A 27247-nucleotide genomic window follows, 5' to 3' on the forward strand; every position below is an offset into this window, starting at 1 on the left:
ACGTACACAAAGACGGCTGTTTAAATTGAATTATAGGGGACTGAAGTAAATGGGCACACGTTTACAGCTCGTCAACAATGTGCCAGTGTGATAGTGATGAATAGTTGCTGTTGAGAGACCTGCAATGGTTTGATAAGCTGTTGTATTACATTCATACATAATATAAAGCATAGATTAGTGAATTGTCAACCTTTTGTTAAGATGTTTATTATTTTAAAGCAGTTGCGTCGGTCTGTAAGTAGAGACTGTCATTACTATTATTGATATTACAAAATCTGAAACGTAGTAGCCATTTAGATACCTAAACATACATTAACAAAAGTTAATTAAAACTGAAACATTAAATGAATACATAGCAGACCTTCGTACATAATAATTATGAGAGTTTATTTGATACGCATTCACACCATCGTGTATTCTATTACATTCGAGAGATTTTGAACACAGCTACATTAAAAGGCCCTCCACATTCAGTGAAATGATTTATAGTAGTATACGCTACAAGTTCTGAATATATATTACACTGTTTATATAAAAATGTCTGTTCATTTCTACAACACAATACTGCATACATTTGTATCTTTCCTCTGTAAGTTGCTTAAGCTTCTTTCACAGTATATATAGAGGTATTATAAGCAAGGATTACGTTTCTGTGCGTAATACAATATTCGTAAGATAAGAAAGTATACCGGTATCATGAAAGAAATGGACCTTACCGCAGCGGGAATAAGGGCTATATTTTTGTAATCGGTTTACTCTGGGAACACAAAAGGATCGGGCTGGGTAGATCGTGTCGTGAACTAATATCTAGGAGATATTGATACTGTATTTTAGTGGAAGATTACTTTTAAATAACTAGTTTCTTTAATCTCATGATACTTGTAGTACTTTGTATTGACAGTATAGTTGAACTTCATAAACAATAAGGTCAATAACCTATGTAAAAATAGAAAGTACCTATAAATTAAAACAATCAACAAAATTAAAATAACTTCTTGTGTCATTAACATTTGTTTATCTATTTATATATACACTATGTTTTTTTTAATGTTACTTTACAATTCTAGAGTGAATCATTACTTTAGGTCGATGACTACAACTATAATTATTTGTTCTAATATACATATAAACATCATGTAACAAAGGTACTACACAACACTATTTCCATACTCACGAACTGTGCCCACGAGTGGAATAAATAATGTACAAATATACATACACCTATATTAAAACATTTTTCTCTGAAGATACCCACGACTTTAAAAGTTTCAAGGAACATTTTATCATCTGAAGTTACATAAATAAATTCTGTAGTTGAGGATATAATATACCTAATATACTTCTTTATGTTCCATATATATAGGTACTATTTAACATATATACATACACACATATACTTACACCTTCGTCTCATAGTACTACACTTTTCTTGAGGGAGGAAAGCATCCTATGACTTCTCCCACCTTGGATGAGGCGAGAGAGAATGTCAGACTCCTACTGACTCGAAACCACCCGTTCCTTTTCCTGATTTAAAGCCGGAGACCCGGTAACCCAGTACGTTGTCCGCAGCTCCGGAACATACTTTTAAACTTAAAAAAAAAATTAATGACCCAAATTATAACGTCAGCACACATGATTCTCAAAACATTTTTCTTGTGATTCCTATCTTAATAATAACATACTATGCTACTTACCTAATATACTTTCCAATCCACAAGTATGGGCCGGAGTGATACCACGGGCTCACGGAAAACAGACGTGAAATAAAGCTTGCGTTATGTTTCATCGTGTGAGTGAGGTTTTTTCCTAGTCCCCGATTCCCCAACAAACCTTAAATTCCTAACCTCCAAAAGTCAGTAAAGTCTGACACTCCTTCTCGCCTCGCCCAAGGCGAGAGAAGTCAATGGAAGATTTCCTCAAAAAAAAAAACCTCCAAAAGGCCGACAACGCACTCTTAAGTCACTCTAACTCAGGCCTCTGGTGTTTTGGATGTCCATGGGCGATTACTTACCATCAGGTGATCCGTCTGCTCGTTTTTAAACATAAAAAACAAACCTATACATACTCGTATATATGTAAATATTTTAAATAATATAATAAAGACACCGGTAACACTATTTCTCAACACATTCAGCCTCATGTACCAGAACCTCGTACCGTTCCACGTTCTTAATACTACTGTATTATTCATAGTTCTTATTTAAATTAAGCTCTTAAGGTTTTACATATTGAATATGCCTTTACTTGCGGTATATGATACGTGCCCTAAATTGTATTAAAATGTAAATATGAGAGCTTATGTCTGCATGTATCTAATTTGTAGCAATTATTTTGTAAACGCTGCCTGTCTAAATGTTAGGAGGATTTTGATAATTATTTTATATTTATAATGAGCAGTAATGAGTAAGAACTGAATGTTATAAAACAATAAGTCATAATTAATGGTAAACAAATCTGATATACGATTATCTTTTATAATATCTGGGCGTTGTGACTGGACTGTAATTAGTATAAACCTTGTAACGCCTCTGGTGTTTTAAGTGTCCATGGGCAGCGGCGATTGCTTGCCATCAGGTGATCAGTCTGCTCGTTTACCGGCCTATTCCATAAAAAAAACCTAAATGATCCTGCTCTAATTAGCACCAATCAATTGGCAACATTTCCTAGATTTTTAACATCTGTCATGATATATTTACTCAAGAGAAAATATCAAAATAAATACCACTACATTTCTACTTCTATTTCTATTAAATCACCACACTGCCAATAAACAATTTCACAAAATACTTGACAAAGGTTACTTGTCAGTCGATGACAAAACGCTTTTATGTGTACCTTTGACACAAACACAAAACAAACGTTTCGCTTTGTAACTGTTCCTGGAATATAACACTCTCAGCACACTCTATGAGATCCATCACTAGTCTCGTAAATACGAATTCCAATTCGTAGTTTCTGAAACAAAGCGATTCTATTTTTACAACATTGATTCACGAAAGTTACGTTTCTCATGAATGAATTCAATGATCGATAGCGTTTAATTGTATGTTGAACAACACTAGTAGCGTAATGACGCTTTGTTGTAACGATCAATCATCATTTGTTGGTCAACGTTAAAAAAATACAGAATATTGTGTAATATTGACTTTGAAATTATATTTACTTACTAATTAACGTCGTGGTGGCCCAGAGGTTTAAGACTGCCCGCTTCTCATGCATGAGAGTGCAGGTTCGAAACGTACCAACGGCAAGTACCAATGTGACTTTTTCCGAGTCATATGTACTTTCTAAGATTATTTAGACGCCACTGACAAACGGTGAAGGAAAACATCGAGAGGAAACCTAGGTTAATAATTTCTAATTATAATTTTGAAATCGCCAACCTGCATTGAGCAAGCGTGGTGATTAATGCTCAAACCTTCTCCGTATAAGAAGAGGGTTTTGGCCAGTAGTGGCCACATATAGGCTGATATGATGTGATATTCTAATGAACATGCACTATTTTCTTCTTACAGTTCTTTAACTTTATGCATATTTTAAAACCGTTATAATAAGTTATACATTGTTATCAGAAAATCCCAAAGCCCATCAGTATTAAGTTTATCAACTGGGGCTAATGTCGAAACCACTTAACGATTCCTGATGGGGTTATCGCTGCTTCCTAGGACATTTCTCGAGGGAGGTTCACGTTGATACGTTAATAGGTTTATAGAGCGGTCCATTTATAACTATTATAATAGTTCTTTCATGATATCGGGCTTTGTAGAATGAACTGATTCATGAATCATTGATAATAAACATTAGGTGTGATGTGGGACCTACATTTATTGTTTATACAGAAAATCTTCATGAATAAAATGATCGGAACACATTTACCATTCATACAGTTGTTAGCGAAACATTGTAATACACCCATCTTCAGACACACGTGCAGTTCGTATGTTTCTGACAATATGATAATTTCCATAAACATCATAGAGCCAGTATCTGAACATGTTCTAACATCTAGCGTACCTACAACATTTTATTCAAATCGCAACAAAACTCCTTTTATTGCTTCAATAAAACATGAATATTTTTCTTGGCTGTACGAGAGACGACTTTCGTTTCATCACTCTATCCAATTTCGTTCCTTCCACATCGCCCTTGGGCTTATTACGAGGCACAAGACGGGCCTGTATATATATACCTATATATTTGTACGTGCGTAAGCAGAACGAATAGTCTGCCTTTGCCCCAGGCTAACAAACCCAAACCCTTACCTTCACTGTTGGTCTTTTAAAACATTTACAACAGCAAAAAATCTGGCTTCAATTTACTTAACCAAAGTATTACATCACACGAGGACGCTCGCTGTTTTCGTATTAATTAATTTTAATGAAATTCGTGATGTGAATTGATTGCACTACAAAGTAATTAAATTACCCACGTTACAGGCTGGATTAAATATTATTTGGGTTACACGGAAAGTTTTTACATCTTTTTCGTTTACATCGGTTATTGTTAATGAAATCGTATAAAGTATGCGTAGTACAAAAGTAATGTTGGGGTGCAAAAAAGTTGTGACATTTGAAGACTTTGAAGTAAGAAAGTTTGCTCCCCTTCCTTACAAAGCGAACGTAACGTTGGGTGCTGTTAGAATAGACCCTCGACTGCCTTTTGTACAGCTGTACATTGTACATTTAACAAAGTTGTTTATTCAAATTACCTTTACTCATTTTAAAGTCAATAACGTTTTACGTCGTATTTTATATAAGTAAGTGTACTTCAATGACTACTCTGCCTTATCACTGCACTGTACATTACTAGCGACAATCATCAAATATATACCACTAGGTTAAACACTTAAAATCGATTACCTACAAATGGTATTGGAATGCATAAGCCACTCATTATTTTCAATTGGTATGTCATAGTTAATTAATATAATTGCGTAGTATATTGTATTGACACTAGGATGACTATTCAAATCAGTTTGTACTCTCTAATATTCTATTCACTTCCTAATATTTTTGCAACATTGCTCGACTTTACCTCATCGAGTTGATTCGACACACTGTAAATTACATTACTGTAACAGACAGTTACGATCTTCTTACCTATGTATTAAAAGAAAACTCACACAGCAAATAAATATACATACGTATGTATACTTATTTATCAAACGTACATACGTACTCAAATATTTTCCATCCGAAAGTAGGTACATAAACTTGAGTATAAAAGAACCTCGATTTATTCTAAACGCTTTGATAAGATTTGTATACATGTACTACTGAACAAGATCGGATTTATATAAAGACTTGGACACGAGACCGATTTCTGATAAATTGTACCTAGTAGTTTTTGACGTAATATTACAAGATAATAAAGCAATATATTTAATTCAGAATTTATGGGATTGATATTCATTACATGTAGAAACATAAAAAGACAATTAAATCAATGTATATTGTTAATATTATGTAAGTAAATGTTGCTAGGAGACATTTCAAAGGAAATGTTGATTATTAATTAGCTCACAAATTAACTCTAAACATTCATTTACATATATGACTCTTCAACTAATGGTAATGACAGAAACTCATAATCATATATTCCCTTTGCCAGTTTGTAATAGGTATGCTATTAAAAGTTGTCAGATAGAGGTTGCATATTGCAATAATAGAGACTAATTGTATCTGTCTTACTGATATTAAATAAAAAATGGGACGTTTGTGCATTATACAATAACGAGTTAAACTAGTAAGTAAATAAATAAATAAATTGACTGCACGGTTGGTGCGGTGGCTGGGCAACTGGCTGCCGCGCAACGGGTAAAAGGTTCGATTCCCACACGGAACAACTCTTGTGTGATCCACAAATAGTTGTTTCGGGTCTGGGTGTCATGTGCATGTGAACTTGTATGTTTGTAAACGCACACACGACACAGGAGAAAATCCTAATGTGGGGCAACGATTTTTTAAAAAAAAAAAAAAAATTAACCGTTTCTTAATCTAGCAATGACCCCGACTTCAGAGATCGAATGTCCGAATTACTAGAATTCTATAGCATCGATATGCAACTAATTCGAATGGAATAATAAATCATTCGAATAGCCATTAGATCGAGCTTCTGTATCACTGTAACTTCAATGCAATGTTAGTCATTAACGTTTCGGAAAAGGTAGTACATCCATGCTACGAAGTCTTGATAATTCTAATAAGAAAGACTTCCTCATATTTCCACCGTAATTATACATTTTAACATGAGAGAAAATGAATGAAACGTACCATTAACCGACGAGCATGCATGCAAAAACTGATGACTGTTGATGAAGCGAAAGAAGTATGTAAGATTCGTAGCAATTGGCGTTCCATTGTCTCTGCCTACCCCCATGAGAGACAGACGTGAGGCTACGTATGTATGTAGAAAATGAATGTATGCTAATAATATTTTCATCAATAATATTAACACCCTTACATAAGAATGTCCGATGGAATTTTACCCGTCAGTTATCGAGTTATCGCGATATTAATCAGTACATTTCTATTGTGTTCGAGTGTGTCGGCTCTGATATGTATCTATTTACTCACGAGTGAATCGAGTATCAAATTATTTATTTACACGATGTATGATAACATGTGTTCTTATTTTTAAACGTTCATATTATGTAAGGTGTTGATATGAAAATCTTTATTCCTTTTTATAGATTTTCAATCTCTGAGACTATCTTATAGTATTCTATCTATTTTACTGAAAAAGATGTCTCGAGATCGGTTTCCATTAAGAATTATTTAATGTTCTTTAAATTTCATATTTTCTCAGTAGAAACATAAAATGGAGCTCGGTTATGGTAATTGCTCTTTCGTTGGACTCATGATATAACGAATAGTGGATATTAGGCACACCTCTTTAACTCATGCTTCCCATAAATAAAATGCTCAAACCCTTAACATTCATCAAAGATTTACAACTTTCTTGCTTTGAAGTATATAATAACAATTATATTAAAATTGTAACTTCCCACGTACTACTACTACTACACTATAAAATAGTATACGTTAACATACAAATACGTGGCACTAATGGTACTACAGAATGCATACATTTAAAGCTATAAGCACGACACGAGATGCGTGCAAGCACTTGTGGGTCGATTAGTATTCAACATGTAGTTGGACAAGGTGCCAAGTTCCACATGTAGGGTGGTTCAGTTAGATGTAACCACGTCCACACCTGCATTCATTAATTCATTTGAAGAGACACGAGTGTTCATACCGATCTAAGATATACGTATACATAATATGTACGAATAAAGATAGTACATATATTTTGAACTTGCGGTTTATCAGATAGTGTTCTTTAAAAAGTTATCAATCTATTCGAGTAAACAATAATTGTTCCTTAGCAACAGGTGAAAGAACAAAAAAGGTACTATAAGTACATGTCTACTAAACCCTTCAGAATATCAGCCGTGATGTAATGCTATGTCGATGTTTTATTCCGATAGTTTCACGTAACATTTAACTTGACAGACGGCAGTATACTCAAGTGCTTAATCTAAGATTTTATCGCCACAATCAAAATGCGGTAGCATCAAGAAAATTCTCTTTTATTTTTGTTGCGAAGTATAAACTTCTTTTATCCATTAACTGGAGGTAAATTGTTTTTAGATGAAGTACTTGAGAGTGTTGCAAGTTAATGGAAAAGCTTGGTACGGCTCTGTAATATCAGGAGGGGAGCGGTTGGAAGTAAGTACCGTGGACCTACCTCCTCCTGACTTTCTGAGAGCTAAACATTAACTGGAACATTAATCAGCAACTCACGATCATAGTTTAGTGCTTAGCTCGGTAATAACAACTGTTATTAGCTGTTATAGAGAAGTTGAATAGCGCAGCAGGGTTCCTATGTACTTTATACGCTATTGTATTTACTTTAGCTGCGAAAAACTTTGATATAATACATGATAATATTATTACAACAGTATTTTTGTATGAAAGTGATATTAGGTATAGCAATAGGCATAATTAAATGACTAAATGGTGATGCGTGGTGATGTTTATTAACAATTTAGTATACATAATCAAAAAGTTCCATAGCACTTTAAATAGGCAAGGACATTGACACGGCAAGTTCCACAATTATACATGTCGTTTGCAAATTGATTGGAAATAATTGCGAAGAATGTCAATTGATGTAATCAAATTTTGATTTACAACATGGTGACAAAGTCCGTTAACGATATCAGATGTTATCGAAATTGAGATGAATAGGTATCATCTATCACATGATGGAATAGAAAAACAAATGTGTATCGACATTGGAGTACCTATAACACGCTGTCACGTCACAACAATAGTGGAATAATACATAAGAATTAACTCGGAAGCTCGTACTAATAAAACGAAATTACAGCGGTAATCAGCTCAACGAAAACAATGAAAGTTTGAAAACGTACAACGACTTTAAAGGAAACAGCGAAAATAAGTGGTTGAAGGTATTTGGAAGGCTCAGGATGTGATGGTAGTGGGGTTGGTTGTATATTACTCGACGGTTGTGAGGAAAGTATTATAGAATGGAGGGTAGGACGTGAAGCGCGCCCTGGGCGGGGGCGGCTCGCGGCGCGCGCGCTGTGATGCGATGGGCCAGGACTGGTGCTTCCGACGCAAAAGGAAACGCAGCAGCAGTCAGGAGGACCACCCGCATCACACCCGGTAACTATACTCTGTAGAAGGATTTTTTAAATTTTCTAAAGGAACTTTTATGCTTTATTTAATTCAGAATCGGAGAAGAAAATGGCTTACGTTCAAGTGGTAATTTTTAATTGATCAATAATGTGCGAATGCTATTATATGAAAAACAATCTTGTACTAACCGGTAGTTTTTTATCTATGTTAATCAATAATACAATTGTAATTAACAGCCATAGTTTTCTTGGCATTTCAAGAATACTGCAGCATATGGTGACTGTCATATCTTAATTTAATGAAGGGCAAAATATAACCTAAACCAAAATCTTCTTAGAATTTCGATTAAAAATAATAGAACCACTAAAAAGCTCATTCATTACAAAATGGTACCCATTGTGGGACATTATTTCAATTGTATAACATAAAGTGAATTTACCGCCATCTGACGGCTACAAACGACATTAAATTAAGGGTAGACTGAAAACTGAAAGGGGCGCGGTGGCGCTGCTTTGAGTTTACGTTAGCGAGAGCTAGATGTCGCTCGCTACCAGTGCACAGCATTCCGGAACAGTTTCATAAATTTTACCATAGTCTCTTATAAACTTAATGCAAACATGTATAAATTAAAAGGAAATGATCCGCCCAAATTAATATTTTGTCATCAAAACCATCAACATATTTAATGGGAAAGCAGAAGCATATTATGGTAAAATAAATTCAACTTCAATCAAGAAGCAATAAGGATGAATATAGCGTAATTTTGTTCATAAAAATTCGTTAATAAAAGTGTTCGAGCAAAGCTGAATTTCGCCAAAGTTAGAGTGGAATGTATAATCAGACGCTAAATAATGAATAAATTTTAGAATTCCGTGTAAAAAGGTTTTATTAAGATCTCAAAAACTCTTGACAAATCTATATTATGTTTTATTAGGAGATGAGACAAGACAGCAGACCATTTTAAGTTAATAAAAAAGGTACATCACGTAAGTACCGAACAGTGGATGTTACATCGTATGTGCACATTTGTCTTGTCCTTTATGGTATTGTGTCACTAAAAATTTTGATATACTTTATGACTTAAAATGTAAACGAAGAAGTAATTGAAAACGTTTGTGGTTTTGCTTCATATTATATCATTTTGTTGTACCCAGAAACGCATCAAAAACTACCTGTATAGATTGTTCGATTACCTATTGAAGCTTTTAATTAAGATTGATAGAAAACCAAACAACAGAACAGTATAAAATATTAACGCATATCCGATAATGATACGTGATAACTTGAGTACATAATGTACACAAGTAATAATCTCTTTTGTTGAAATATGGCGGTAATTTTCGTATCCTATTGTCAACATTGTTAATAAGTAAATCGTATTATAACGTGAAATCGATAATTAGTTGTACACACACAGCTTTTGTGGGACAATATTGGCTTCTGTTGTGACAAAGGCTGGTAGTTTCAATCATTTACGTCATGTCGTGTATGGGTTGAACGAGATTTTTAGTTACTTATTTGATTTAAATGTTATATCACTTTAATACCGTTTATTGTTTTGAAACTATGAATTTTTGTAGGGATGTTATATTATTGGTATGCTGCATACTAGTTATATCAATAGTTATATTTGTTTCCTCTACGGAACAAATCTTTGTGTGATCCACATGTTGTTATAGGTCTTATGTATAGTGTGTCAAAAGTGGCATGTATATGTAAATGCACCCACGACACATTATAAAATCCTAGTGTGGGACAACGTCTTAATTAGTTGGTTTCTGAAGAATTAAAGGCATTTGTCTTGCTGCTTAAAAAAGTAGATTAGAAAACATGTATTATGTACTCTGCCTACCACTTCTGGGAATAAAAAGCGTGACGTTATGTAGGAAATGACTTATTTTTTTCTGAGAATTCGTCACCACTGTCAACAACCTATTTTTTTCTTATTAAAAGTTACGGTACTAGGAAATTGGAAACCACAAATAAATTATTATAAATTGGCAAACCACTGAGCTTGTGCGACCAAAGTCGAGGACAAACCTAGTTTTATTTTCAAGCCAACATTGAAAGATTCCAGTAACGTTGTGAATTCCACAAGGAGTCATTATTTCCTACGAAGCGGTCAAGAGCGCCATTACTTAGCGCCTAAACTCTTGGGACCAGGATTTTTAAATGCATATTTATGGAAAACTTAAGTGTTCTCCTCATTATTCCTACTTTACATTAATAACGATGGTTATGAATTTTATTGTTTGTTTTTATAAAAGAGCCACTCTTTGACACAGTTTAATAATGCATCTTTGTAACCAGATAATAATTAATAACGATTGAGTTATGAGTTAACTTAGCCATAGTGTGCTTTTCTACCAGAGATGTGCCATGTAACTATACTACGAAGATGTAATAGCTAAACTGGGAGACTACATGATCGTTTCCACTGATACTAAGCTACGGCGCAGCTCGAGTATGAGATGTATCGATATTAGAGATACATAGCACACATCCATAACACGCATCTCTAGCACGCATTCATAGCAAGCATCCTTCTATATAGTAAACGTAACTTAACTGAGTCCATTTCCACCAGTGCTAAGCTATGTGTACCAATGAATATGATTGGTGGAAGCCAAACGCATCCACAGCAACGTAGCATAGCACATCTCTGGTGGAAATGCAACTTTATATGGAAGTAATGAAAACTTCAGGTTTCTTTAGTTTCAAAATATTAACAATTCCAAATCTTTTAACGCTATTCCTTATTACCAACAAAAATGTTCCACTAAATGTAGGAAAATCCTATCACTAATTAGCTTAATTGTAAACAATCAATCAGGTTTTACCGTAACTACGTTTTAACTGTTAATGAATTAGTGGTCAAATAACACTCCGTATGTATGATTACGTCATACGAATTAAACTGTGTCCCTAAACAGCCCTTTAGTTATTTCAAACAATTAATTTTCCGTTCCCATTCCCCTTTGTGTTGCAATTTTTCAAATTAATTGTTACCGACATCAGTATAATTAAAAAATGACAAATCGTACTTAGTAAATTATGAAACTGCTTTAATTTCTAATGAAGTCGATTTATGAATGCTTTTTCACTGTGTGGGACTTTATCAGTGATTGGTTAGTAATATAATATTCGCTTTAGGGCCAATTTAATAAAATTAATCTATCTAAATCCAGGGTTTAATTAATCGATCTAGATTAAATTATATCGATGCTCACTATATTGATTTTGACTAATATTTAATAGGAGTAATGAATAAGGACAAAAATGTAATATCTTTTTACATATCCACACTAGGATTTTTCCTGAGTCGTGGGTGCGTTAACAAACACATGACACGCAGATCCGAAACAACAATTTCTGGATCACACGAAAAGTTGTTAAAAAGTCGAACCCGCTTCACGTTATGCAGCAGCCAGTTGCCCAGCCACTACGCCATTTGTGCAGTCATTGAATTTCGGCCTTTGTGGTAATTAGTGTATTAGCTTTTTGCATTGGTGTTTAAATAAATTAAATAAACAGTTCATCGTACTTTGTCACCAAATAACAATCACGTAAGAAGTCAAATATTGAATTTATTTTATTTTTTACTAGTTTATACCAAAAATACATACAAAGAATAAATAATGCGTTCTTACGTTTTGATTTTAATTGATAAAACTGTAAATATACAAAACTGATAAGTATCAACATTAATGTTATATAGGTATAACATATTTTGTAGATATACACAAACGCTTATCGATCAAATCAATTAAAAATAATATTGTATTGGTGACGATGTTTAACGTATGTTATTTCGTTTCTTCTTTCTACAAAATATTTCCTTGTATTAATCGCATTTAGTATTATAAATGTAAAAGTTTGTTTATCCCTATATACAAATGTTTGTCAATCACGCTGAAACTACTGATCAGATTTTGTTAAAAGGAGACTGGGAAGTCATGGGTCCTAATGTATAATGTTTATCTCAAACAAAACCTATATCTTATAAAAAGCCTCAACTATTATTTTAAATTAAAGTTTATTACTCTTATTACTACAGCATGTATTCAGCTAAAAGATTTATCTATAATCTTTTAAAAAGTCAAAACTATTTCTAAAAAATAATTTCTTTAGAAATACAAAACGTTCTTCATAAATGTTCTCCATCTTTAGTATAGACTATAGATGCTATCTAGGGCTGTCTAACCGAGGTAATGAGTGTAAGCAGTTCCCTGGAGTCTCGTGTGGAACAGAGCAAGTGGCAAGTGGATAATTGCATCGTAATAGGCTTCGTCGACGGCAATGCGATTAGCTGGTAACCTACCCATAATACACAATGAATTCTTGCGAAATTCACACAGCCCTGATATGCTTTATACATATAGTCATTGTAAAAGGAATCTAGTGATTGTTTCGTAATGTTCAAAATCGGATAAAATATGATTGTATTTTTTTACTGTTGATGACGCGTAAGAATCGTAGCAATTGGCGTTCCATTGTCATTTCCTACCTCCATGGGATACAGGCGTGAAGTTAATGTATGTATGTATGTATTTTCTATGGCCTTATTTGGTTACATTCATGTTCTTAACTAAAAGGTGTGTAATTGTAAGGAAAACACAACATTACTTCTACGAATATACTGATGTAATGAGTACGTATACGTAAAAGTATTTTACATACATTTAGAGAAAATACCGTCATTACATTTTTTATAGATTATTTTATAGCCTTATTATTTTCCTTCCCTCTTTTTTTGATGTCTGGTAAAACCAAGTTCCTATTGTCTATAGCAGAGAGGAAAACCAATAAGATTTAGGTATCACGCTTGTCGTGTCCTTCATTTAGTGGTTTTTATATTAACCTACTTAAACGTATACCTAATTGTTCAATGAATGCCTAAACAAAAGGATCAGTACTAATGTACTTGTACATAAGTAATACTTAATTTAACGATAATAAACGTAATATATGTAGCGGTCAAGATAAATATTGATGAAAAAAAACTTTAGAGCTTATATTTTTCAAGTACATAACATTTTTAAAATTACAAAAATATTTCCATTTTCAACATTTACCAAAAGTTTAACTAATAAACCAGGAAATAGCATGGCATCATCTTTAACATACAAATAGACATATAAACTAATAATAACACACACAATACCTATTAATACACGCCTAATAACCAAATTGAGGCCAATTACATACAATCTGGTTATAGATAATCAGCTTTATCAAGATTCCTCTGGCTAATTTAATCATTATGCATATAGTAGGTACGTTTATAATACATAGGACAATCTGTATGTACAAACGTACACGGTAATTGCATCTACGTGCATTCCCACAGTAATTATCTTTGGTCAGAAGCGTAATAATGTAGTAGATAGAGCAATGGTCATTACTGGCCAAGGTAACTTGTATCACAATGCTGTATTGTGCTCTCCTGCCGTGAAACACATACTGCTAATCTTAGACCTGCTTGTGATGTTTTATGTTCCTATATTATGTTTGATATGACTTTGTTTATTTGTGTTATGTTCTCGTTTTAGCACTATGAGTATTTCTTTTTAATTTGTAGAGAAAATGTTGTCTATTTTGTTTAATCTGGTATCCACATAGCTCATTTTTGTATTAAAATTGTCTGTTAAGGGCAAAGTATTAAATATTCGTAAAAGATGACTTTTATTCTTGAATTGAAAGTTATTTCAGGGAAACTTTAGAATATTCATTTTTACAACACACATTTTTAAGACACAACTTTACAATTCATCGGCATAAAATCACAAACAGACAAACTTATCCCAACTTATGCGAGATCAATGCAAATGTTTCCCCGGATGTGATGTAGGGTGCAGCCGCATAAAGGGCAGCGACTCGCGGTCAAGTTCACGGCGCGCGACCTACGAGACACATCACAAAACATAACCTTTAATTCCTTCCATACTTCTAATTACATTTACACTTATAATTACAAATGTATCTTACGAAAAACCCCTCATCGCGTTGGTCCGGAAAAATCATGTCAACTGAAAATTTTCGCATACAGTAAGTCTCTAAAATCTAACTATGTTGAAATTTCCAATACCACCAGATTTAGAATCACTAGAAATGACGGAAGCACTGTAAGTTTTAATTGGTTTTATTTACAGTTTACTATCGTAATCCGACGTAAGGTTCACGTTAATTTTATAGTTAACTTTATTGGTATGTGGGGCGACCCAAATGCTACCAGTACAATTACTGCTTGACTACTTTACCTTTAATAATGAATAATGCCATACATCTTTTATGTATCTTTGAAGTGAAATAGTTAACGCTATCGACGAAAACTTTTCTTTAGACAAGAAATTTAAACTGTTATACTATCCTCAGCTGTGGACAGGCAAATCAATGCGGAACATACGGTTTATCACTTAAAACGTAATCTGTGAAGCCTTACGAATGTATTAAACCGAATTCAGTGGTTGTGATTCGTAGCAAGCTTCAGTGAAGACGTTAGGTTTTCGCTTGACCTATAAACGAACGCACTTTGCATAGTACATGAAAATGATTCTTAGGTAGACGGCATAAGCACCACTTCTCCTCGTCGGCGTGGTGACTTGCGTCGTTTTCAACACAAGAGTTGCGTGCCGGCGTACGCATGCGGCTCGCCCCATTCGACCCCCGGCAAAATGGCGCTGCCAACATGGCCGCCGGGCAGCCGCAGGATGCTCTGTGACGGAGCTCCTGTCCGAAACGACGTCGGCACGATTTACCGGCGCGCTGCACACCTTGACACGCACATCCGCTCAGACGTTGTCGTCGTGATCGATTCGACGCTTGCAGCGACACGGCACGGCTGCCGACGAGAAACGCGCGTGCAACAAGTGATATCGTGTCAAAAACTGGACAAATAAATGACGTACTCATATTGTTTTCTAGCAGTGATGTAATTGTGGGCCACATATAAATATAGAACGTGCCCTTTCAGTGAGTGGCGGCGCGGGTGAGCCAAGCAGTGAGTGACGTCGGCCGCTCACGTTCCCCGCGCCGCGCAACGTCAACATTGCCGGCCGCGTCACGCCGTCCGCGATGTACATAATAATATCTACACGCACGATCTCCTCTACTATTTGTGACATTCCATAACGTGAGCTCCAGCCACGATCTCTAGTGTTATTATAATCAGACGATCTATTGAAAAGTCCGTGATGTGACAATAACTACAAACAATACACACTTAGCCCTGCCGCGAAAATGTTTAATTGCTGTATGTTGTACTTATTGACAACATTAGCGCGTAGTTGTCAAGCTAATAACTATCAATAATGACGATAACACAAGTGCATAGTATAGCGCGCGTGCCGGCAGCTCGGCGACGAGCCCAGTGTAGTACGAGCCGCGCGGGCGTGTGAAGCGCGCTCCACCACGCCGCGCCGCCGCTGCACGTGCTCCCCATGTGCTGCCGGGCTGCACCAGTGATTTACTGTGTCGTTGTGTGAAGACATGACTGTGTGAACTGGAACCGATGTTTTGGTATCCACGCGAGTGTTGTTGGGGTGTGGGCAGGGGTCGAGGGCGGCGCGTGGCTCGATAAGTCGACAATGTTGACATTCGTGTTCGCGGTGTGGTCCGCAGCGCGCGCGCTGGGCTGGGCGTGCGAGGTGGTGTCCTCCCCCGAGGCGGAGGAGGCGCCGGTACTCCCACGGCTCCGCTCAGCACGCGCGTCCAGCGACCTGTCCACGCTCAGCACCACCACCACCAGCTCCAGTCAGACCAGTAGTGGCGAACACCCAAAGAGGTCCACAGCGCTACCTAACAAACTGACACAACATTACATACAACAGTCATAACGATATTATTAGTAATGTGTTGATATTCGTCTGTGAATCGAATTAATACGTACTATCGCATATTTTAAAATAACAACTAAGGGAAAATGATAAAATTATTTGATCCTAGTAAGATAAGTATATGTTGATGCTATTGATAAATTTCCATTATCTTCAATGACGTTTTTTATAACGTATTTATTAATCTTCGAGAAATCTGCATCGTAGATACACCGATAGGAGTTAATTATGGTATTATATGTTCTGTGTAGTTACGTTAAATTTCTTCATGCTTAAATTGGTGATAGATACTATCTGGTGGAATTTAATTTATGTTATCTATGACTACGAGGAAGGCTGTTACTAAGCTAGAACGTTTAAAATACAATAAGAAACTATTGTGAAGCACAGTCGGGGAATTATATTTCGAAAGCAATTTCAAAGAGTAGGGAAACATAATTTCACGCGATTCTTGTTTCTTCAACGTCGCATAATGCAATACCTTCGCTCCTTTTGTTACAGAACAATATTTGACGTGGAAGTTGGGAGTTTTTCTACCCCATTCAGGGACTGTCAGAATAAAATTTACTTATGTACAGACATTTACATACAGCACGTGTGAGCTGACGTGTTTACAGCAAAAATGAAACATTGTTGAATATTCTGAACACGTTCTAAAATTGTCTCAATAATAAAATGTCTGTTTTGTGTAGAGGAAAGGTAGCTTCACTAGCTTCCTCAATCAAAAATGTATTATATTTTCTTAAATTTTTGTATCAAACTGTGACACTTTCAGTTATAATTTTAGTTTGAAACGTACAAATGGTAATGAAGGATAAGAAAATTACCTACGTTACATAAACATATATCTAGTTAACTGATAGGCATTTACCATAGGGCATGACTTTCGAATATGATTTAAGATATTAAACTTTAATATCATAAAATAATATAGTAATATTTCTTCAACAAATACCTAGAACATATCAAGTGAAGTATCTTGAAAATAATCTAGGAATCTATGAAACTATCTAGCAGATAAGATAAGAGTCGACTGTTCGACAAAGACGTATACAGGTCATGATAGAAATATTCTTTTCATTGGACAATCTAGTGCCGTAGTGCCGTAGAAAGGTCCAATATGTGACACTCAGTAAAAGGACCAATGGACCAGAATAACATGAACATGAAAGAGATTCCTTTTAACTGTTTGACTGGAAACAATTTAATACTATTGCTACTAAGGACTAGTACTACCTTTGTACTTCGCAGCACTTCAAAATATCCCAAACTGTCTAATTAATTTAATAGATCTTCAACCTTATATTTTTGCAATAAAGTCCAGGATCTATTGGAAGATTTGGATAGCTTAATGTGCTAGTGTTTAAATAGGTCTAGTTTTCTCCCATCCATCAACATCTCTAAGCATTTGGCAGTTATTCGTTTACTCTTTAGCACTTCTTATGAGGCCTTAGTAATTAGTATATGTAGTAAGTTTTTCCTAAAGATAGCTTTCTCTTATGAATAAATTACGTCATGAAACTGTCGTGGGTTTTAATCAATAGGGTAGATGACTAATTTCTATTTTAATACCCGTCCTGTAGATTATTTTAAAACATTAGACACGCATATTTTATTTTCTTCTAGAAACAAATACTTTCGAAGATATATTAATTTGTAAAATCGCATAACATTAATTCTACGTACGTTTTATACGTAGACATGACGTTTTTGTCCCACTCCTAAACTTTGATGCGCTTTATTTAAGTACCTATCGTTATCTTATATGACAAAATAAAAAATACGTATCAAATATTTTTTCATTAACTAACTGACGGACTATTAAAGGATTATTTACAGATAGTTATATTCTAGATAATTCTAGATTAATATTATACTCCAAATATTATTATTAGTACGACTGTTGTATGTCTAATGTTGCGTTCAGTATTTAGATAAATTTACAGCGGTTTCTCAGCAGTAAATGATATATAATGCTAATGAATGATAAATGACGTTCCACAAATAATATCGACTTGGCTAGGGATTACATATTTAGAGTCATACGTACTAAGTCATCATAAACATTGTATAAATCATGCTAGAGTTAATGCAAATAGTTGAACTTGTGGCACGAAAAGGGTGATGAACAATTTCAATAATTCATGTCATCTATTAGCAAAAATTATAAGTACTGTATGTATATATCTTTATACATACTGTACACAAAATAATTAAGCAGTAATATTTCGTGCACCAGCAAACTTCTAACAATACCAAAAACAATATTTCACGAAAATATTGGAAGTAGAAGATGAAATGAAATGTGTTCCATTACGCTTCTTTCAAGAAAATTTAATATTTGGGCCTCCCTGACAAAGGCCGACGCCGGATTTATCAACCTAACTGACAATGTAAAGGATCCTTCCTGTAAACCTTTTACCGCTAACTCCAATTGTTACTGTCATTTACTGCTGACATACGTATTGTCATATTGTCGAACCTTCAGCTTTGTTGTACCACCGAATATTTTGTTGAATACTGTAATTATTTTGCTCTCGTTTCGTACGAGTAAAGGTATACTTAACTTTTCCTAATATAAATATGTCCTTAATATTATATTGATCGTTTCACTACTTTGTCGTAACAGTTTTGGCTATTGAATAGGTACTTAAATTCGTACCTAGAACAGTAAATAAGTCTTAGAAGAAACAGGTAATTTTCATATAACGACTAATTCCTTCACGAGACTTATCAAACTCATTAGTTTATCTTCTGGGTAAAGTTTCCTTAAATAATATGTTATGCAATAGGTAATATTTTTATTTAAAACTTATTACGTCACTGGGTAACTGGTACATAACTGATAAGAAATGTTTTCGCACGGTTACATTAAAACACGTGGTTTTAAATCTGCATAGTTACTTTGGCAAGGTACCAAACCAATAATAAACGAACATTGAAGAAAATTTCGTAAACACCCGTTGAAGTGTGATATGAGCAACGAACGGTCCGATATTCGCAATCCACAACTACATACATAGCTCTCATAGAAAATGCCAACCGTCTGTGATATTTTGAATACGAAATAAAGGAATGTTGAGAGTCGTCATGCGTCAGTAATCTGCCTACGTGCGATGATCTGTTTATCGTGTTATTTACTGACGCCTACCATCGTCACTGGACTTATTTTAGAATACCACCAACACCAATTGTCCAAAATATATAAGTACTACAAACCGACAAACATAATTATATTTCACTTTGTCGACATAGATAATGACTACTGCCTCATAATTATATCATGTCGTCGGTTGCTCGGTAATTAAGTTCTTCCAATTATTTACCGGGAACACCACCACTCGGCCTATAGGAAAACAGGGGAAAGAGCTCCACATAGTAAACAAATCACCGAGACGTAGCAACACACGGGGAAATTAAACTCAATTTCAAAGAGAGCTATGAAGCGGCTTTTTACTCCCGTACCAAAGTAAATGATACTTGAAAAACATTTCTTGTATATAAAGTATCATTCAAAATTCTATATAACTTTATATACCAGTTGCTCAGTGATACATGGGTATTGTATCCTTATTTACCTTTTGTTTTCCCCTTTGCCTTTTCCCAACTGGGTTGGTGTCGACTATGTTTTGGACAAATTCAGATGAATAAATCTACCTTTGACTGTTAATTAATTTCGATATACGTATGTTACCCTTTCTTTCTTTATTTATTTAAGTCCTCATAAACGCTGTCATAGATTTTATGACACCCATTCGCGACTGTATGTTAAAACGAAATTCTCAGACACATGCATTAAAAGCTACGGTTTTAACAAAATATTTTGTGGTCTTTTCAATGCAAGCCGGTTTATGGCTCGTAAAAGCTGACGGTTCTGCGTATAAAGTGGTGGTTGGTCTGACTGTCTGGTGGTCGTATTTGATGGGTAGGCGATGTGGTCAGGTGGAGCGAAGCGCCGCGCCGATGGAGTGCGAGGGGAGCTTCCCGCAGGCCGCTGCGGAGACCTCCAGTGTCCGCACGGAGGCGTACCACCGGCAGGTATAATATAAATAGCACGGGTTAATTACACGTGTGATGCGCCCTTTTTATAATCATTGATTTTACTCCTTTTACACCTTTACAAAAGGTTCTCCGGAAAACCTTGCGTATTTTTTTACATGTCATCAAAGCTTGTGTTAATAGGAATTAGGTTATATGTACGGTTGTATGGGTTTCTAAATAGAACGTAACATTTAACAATTTGGTAAATTTTTAATAAAAAAAAACCGGACGGAGAAACCATAAGTTAAAAATCTATAAAAAAAATATTTATATCTGATGGTTATGTATTTTGTTATACATATAAATTGCACGTTATCCTTGTAACGTCTTAGAAAACAATGATAAAAAATATTTGTACATTAATTACAGTCATAAACACACCTTTATTTTATGTACGTTTATAAACCTTAAGCAATCAAATGATTTTGTAGGATTATACAGTCATCATGAATCCTATTATTATGTTTATATCAAATAATAACATGTCATAAACTTAATATGATATAAGCTATTAAAATATACATTCATCATTAATATATTAGTCAACAAAATGCAATCGGACGATGTACAGAATTATTTTTTTCCTGTTTACATACTTGTATATGTATACGTTTAATTATGTCATAAATTATATTAATATTAATGATGACATAATAATATGTCATTAATAATTTATACCGCATATTTCGTCATTGTTCTTAAGTCATTATAAGGTAAAATAATAAACGTATTCCTACAATTAAAGTGATGGCATCGTTTGTTCTTCCTTTCCTGTAATAACAAAATATGTCATTAATATATTCCGTCACTGTTATTAAGTCATTTATTTTAAATAAAGATGCAATAATTGTTCACATTCCTTTACCGTTCATAATAAACTATGTCAGTTATGACATCATAATAAGGAACATGTCATTCTTAACGTTATTGTTAATTCGTCATTAGTATTACAAATTATTGTTTACAATATAACATGCTTTATTAATGAAGTCATTGCTCTCATTCCGTCATGTTTATGAAGTCACAAAAATATGGGAAACATTATTTCTTTGGTGTAATTTTATGACTTACCTATCTGTCATTGGAATAACTGCATACGGGTGGGTTTATTCGAAAACTGGTCTGATCACGCCATCTTAAAACTATGACGGCAAAACTATAACGTCACATAACCACCACACAGTTACATGCACAGGAAATTAAATGTTATTGTCTAATAAATAGAGTTGATTATTCCATGGGAATCTTAGTAAAAGCAGGTTTGCAGGACGGTAGGAAGTTGCCCTGTCGTGTAAATGCAACGCAAGAGACATCTGTTGCGGCCAGTGATGGGTCAATAACCGCGGGCTTTAATGGCACCATCTTACATTTACTTATACTAGTGGTCGCCTAGTGGTCGAAATTCAACCATATACGATTTAATTTACAATACCACTTAACATTCGTTCAAGGATCATTTTTATTTAACTCAAACTCAAACAAACTCTTTTATAAAACTCTTTTCATATGAGACGTGAGAATATCATCGCAATGTCTATCGATTTTGACGTTTTATCAAATACGATCAGATACTATGCATGTGTGTGTAATGTTTTATTTATTGATTTAATGTACTTTATAAGCATTATTTTTGAAAAATATTAGCGTAATGCACTTCTCCTACACATAAACTATAAGTGTACCAAATTTTATGCTCCTACGTCCGCGCAATTTTCGTAAAAAGCGGTCCAAAGTTTTTGCATCACGTATTAATATATAGATTTTTTTATATACAGTCTGCACAGCTATTTGGTATGTAGGTAAGACAATAATTATTGTCTTAGGACGGAGACAGCTAATATTACACTAAATAGGCATGTTTCCTACTAGTAAAATTCAATACTTTTTTCGAAACGTCAAAAACTATATTTTCTATGAACTTTGTATGAAATACTCTATTATAACGTCATAAGTTTTTGACGTCAAATAGCAGACTTATTTCTAGAAATTTAACTAGAAAAAATCGAAAATTAAGTAGTTCATCAAATTTATGAATGAGAGTGTGATTATTTTTGAATATTTTATTGTATTGAAAAGTTGTAATAATTTATTTTTGACCCAGTCATCATCCCTATTATACGATTTTTAATCAATTCATATCTTCTATAATATACAACCATTGGTCGGCTCACTAGCTGAAAAATGGTTACTGTCTCTGTACTAAATCAATCTATAGTTTTGTATCTGCATACTAAATAAATTACTTTATACATAATATGGTATATAAGGCGTACATAATACCATATCCGTGTGGTATTCTCTACGTTATATGACTAAAGCATAAAACATTTATTTATATAGTTTAATCAATTTTTGCTATGATAAAACGTGCACTGGCATTGTGCATCCGATGAATCATAATTTAATTTTTAATTATTTTAAGTTTTTAATCCCAGTAATAAATATCGGATTATTATGTTTAATCGATCAATTCGATTGACAAAAAAACCCAAAGTTGTTGTTGTCTGTAGGTTGTGTAAAGACAAATGACGTACGTACTTAAAAATGCAATCATTCATTTACAGGATTAAAAGAAGGTTGATTCATAATTATTTGACGCTGATATGTGAGTGTTGGTCCTGTAATAAATGTTAATACTAAAATTTGCTGAATACATGTTTTAAATAGGACAATTTTAAAATAATTTCCATAATTGACAAAAAAATATAAGTATCACTTGTGAAAATTGTTTTAAGGTAAAATACATTTCAGTTAAATATTTACCAAATATACTAAGAACGTATACATTACTTAAAATCCACTACTGTATACTTTTAACAGTGTATGTTATAAACATCAAGAAAAGTGAATGAATTGATTAAAAAAATGTAGCGTAAATATACTATTAAAAATACTTCAAACAATCGTAGAAACCAAATAATACAAGTATTGACAAAACTTTACCTCAACGGAATAATCGACTTCGTTAAATTCTTACTGACACATATTTTCAAATGCTACGAGCTACAATGGTTACGAACTTCGTAGCGCTACGAGCGGGCTACGAAATTTTTCTCACCCCTATTTTCGTAGCACACAAAATTGTTACGTTTTAATGAAAATTAATAAGCTGTTTTGTAGCTTGAACAGTCGCAAGTACGACTGTCATACAAGGGGTTCTAGGTACGATTCCCAGGTTGAACAAATTATTGCATTTTTTTTTCATTTTTATGGCAATAGGTCTCCATGCTCAATGCTATTGCCAAGAATCTTTAAACAGTTAAGTAAACCTCTGCTATCGAAAATAAAAACTCCCATCTACATATGTACATAACCAATTTACCATACATTTAATAAATAAATAAATACGTACAATACAATTGCACGATAGCTTCGAAATTACGTATAATGACTGACAATTAATCGTGAGACCGCCAGTGTAACTATCCACCTGATTCAGGTAGAGACCTCACCTTATAATTAAGACAGATTACAGTAATTACGCTGGATTCGGGATCCAACCTCTTATTTTTGTAACAACAAAAGCCTCTATCTTCACTTAGATACGGGTCATGAACTTCATTCGTTTATTTTTGTCTTTTCAAACATTTATACTAGAATTGGGGTATTTTTAAGATGGTATCTCATTTAATTTGTGAATATGATATACGGTTTCATTAACTATGAAACCGTCGGAAAATTATTTAATTTTAAGGATCAATTAGTATACAATTTTTTCTTAGGTTGTAATGAATGGGTATTATTATTAAGATTATCCATTGCATAGGTATTTAACAAAACAAAAATGAATACTAAATACCTATTTTGTATTTTTGATAAGAAATTTAATATTTTAATGTCCTAATCCTAATTAATTGATTTCCCACATTGCCCCTATCGATGAGACGGATATAATAATTTTGGTGACTATTTCATATATGTAGGTAATTATTTAATCTTCGAAATAAGGTCCATAATTAATTTATGAACAGTATGATTTTATACCATAATATCTTAGAGATTTCTATTTTCCGTTCTTTATGGCATTCAGTATTTAACAGAGTCCTCTGACGGCAGCAACACGTACTAAACGGCCGACAGAGCGACACAAAAGCAAAAGTTTCGAAGCGCCTGTTGCTCAGATTTTCCTGCAGATGGCTCTGCGATACTGCGTGAAAACATTCAGTTCATTTCGTGTCTTGCGAAAATGGGAAAAACATGTGCAACACATCGTTGAATAAACTCTAGACGTACCTAATTTAATGTTAATATCGCATTATTAAATGATTCATGAATACTACCGGGAAATCAGCATGTAAATTTACAAATAATTACGTTATTCAATGATACAGTTTATCGATGTCTTTGATAAAATACGTAAAGACTACGTAAAACTATTTATCACGACTTGATATGACTTGTGACTCGTGTACATTTTATGCAGACATTTCTCGTATATTTGTCTAGAAGAGCGGTCGCTGTTTATATCGTAGACATATTATGTAGAAAGGATTCCGCATAGTTTTATATTCAAAGCCTGTTATAACGTCTGCATACACATGGGCGTGCTATTGGGGTAAATGGAAATGCTACAAAATTTTTATTATTATCACAATTGTCATTTTTAATCTTGTACAAAATTCTATTTATAAACAGTGGGGCAGATAGAATTTATCTCTGCACCACGAGCCACGAGTTTAACTCGCGTGGCGATTGTCTTATCTGGGCTTATCAGCCGATGTACTCGTATGTTCAGGATTAAGACTTATTCATGACATTGCGCTATATTTAATCACCGTGTGCTATTGTTTCAGCTTCGATGTGGAGAACGGGGGTGGTGCGGGAGGCGCGGGGGGCGCGCGCTCCCCCCTCGAGGGGGGCTCGCCGTCCACCGCGCTCGTCCTGCAGGCCATGCCGCAGCGCCGCGAGTCCTTCCTCTACCGCTCAGACTCCGACTTCGAAATGTCGCCCAAGTCTATGTCAAGGAACAGCTCAATCGCCAGCGAAAGGTAAGATTTTATGATACACTCAGAACAAATAGTCTAGTACCTAGCCTACAACCAAGCCAATGACGTATGAAATACGCCTGCCACGCCCTCACACAAGCTCCAGACATGATCCGCACTCAATATTACTCAAATATGTCTCAACAATGCGTCAGGCACGTTCACTGTAGTGGGCGAAGTAAGCGCCTTACACATCACAGCTGGTTCGAATACAATCATTTTTCCCAGCGATATGAAGCAGGATTGAGGCGAACACAGTACCACTTTTATATCATAGTCAGATGAGATTTAATTTCGAGCACGCGCGGTGCATATTTCGCCTCGTCACCCAACACTCAGCAGGCAAATGAAAGGAGCTTGACAATGCACAAATTCACATGAGTGACGAGTTTAGTGAAGTATGAAGTCTGGTGTATACAGAGGCTTATACTTTATTGCAGATTTAATCAAAATCATGAACCCCTCACTCACCCTTCGTTGATATTAAAAACCTAATAAGATACACCCTTTACTGTTTCGATCTCAAAGGGACAGCAGGAACTCATTATACCTTCGTAACGAGCTGACTCGAGTTGATTGACAAATTGATGAAGAGAATTATTTTCGAAATTGGACACAACTTAAATTACTTCTTCATTGAAAGCAATGTTGTCGGATGTGCCTATAAGAACGTCTAAATTTTAACTGTTTCAATTAAACCAGGTGACTAATTTTCCAAAAATTATGTTAGTCACTGAATGAATTTGAATCTTTCACACACATTTCACGATGTTTTTTTTACAAGGAAATCGAAAAACCCGCTTATCACAAAAACACACAATGCAACGTTAAGGATATTACTCAAAAAAACATAGTCGTTCCGAGATTTGAAAACTGAGTAATTAACATTTAACAATATTTATTCATCCAGCAGTGTATCATTCTTATAAACAATATATGTATATATTATCTTTGTAAATACATCGTATATGTTAAATAAAATGTTCTGTGATATAATATAATCCGTTTTAAACGATAACACATTGTATTGTGTCTAAATGAAAAAATCATTAACACTTTTTTCACATCGTCGTATGGGGAATTCTTTTCTCCATGATCTATCGTTATTTTACATTTTTGCGAATGAAATCTGGTTATTTAGGATCTTACAACGTCTGTGAGGAAATCCATATTCGGTTTTCCTTTTCCCCATTAGTAAATTATTATAATTCTGCTAACACTAAACTTGGCACCAAGAATGAAAGTCCAGAGGACTTATATAACGATGTTTCTTTACTTGGTCAACACTTGGTCTTATAAAGCTCTAATTGTTATTACAAAAAATACAAGGTTATTGGTCAGTATACACATACATAGGAAACTTTGTGCCGGTCTTCGTATAAACTTGGTCCAATTTCCCCAATTTTCCGCAATTTAGATTGTCTATCATCAGAAGAAAGGAATTGTTCAAAGGAAATGAGTCAAATTGTCTTCTTTCTTTTTTTCTTTGAGTGCTGATTGTAATCTGCAATGTTAGGCCATAGCATGGTTACGGATTTAGCACTCTACGTGGCGCTAGTGTCCTTCATAGACGATGTAAAGATCTAAATTTCCAGATTTGTTTTGCAAAGTATAAATCGTTACTATAGTTACGTTTGAATGAAATTCTGAATTGGCATGTTATTACGACTATCTACATATTATTGCATTGCATAGGTAAATATTACACTCGGTCTTT

At 34.4% G+C, this 27247-nt stretch overlaps 1 protein-coding gene across 20 annotated transcripts in view; it reads left to right on the plus strand.

Annotated features, from left to right (window-relative positions):
• The window catches only part of LOC118280701 (cAMP-specific 3',5'-cyclic phosphodiesterase), a 548393-nt gene that overhangs the window by 458404 nt on the left and 62742 nt on the right, over window positions 1-27247 (plus strand). For 15 of the 20 annotated variants that reach the window (XM_035601037.2, XM_050701297.1, XM_050701301.1 and 12 more), the window contains one exon: window positions 25339-25533. In XM_035601037.2, coding sequence (XP_035456930.2) covers window positions 25339-25533 — 195 coding nt within the window. The other 5 variants (XM_035601045.2, XM_035601114.2, XM_035601123.2 and 2 more) reach the window with 5 other exon arrangements.

The sequence above is a fragment of the Spodoptera frugiperda genome, chromosome 20 (assembly GCF_023101765.2).
Source record: "Spodoptera frugiperda isolate SF20-4 chromosome 20, AGI-APGP_CSIRO_Sfru_2.0, whole genome shotgun sequence".
NCBI classification, from domain to species: Eukaryota; Metazoa; Arthropoda; class Insecta; order Lepidoptera; family Noctuidae; genus Spodoptera; species Spodoptera frugiperda.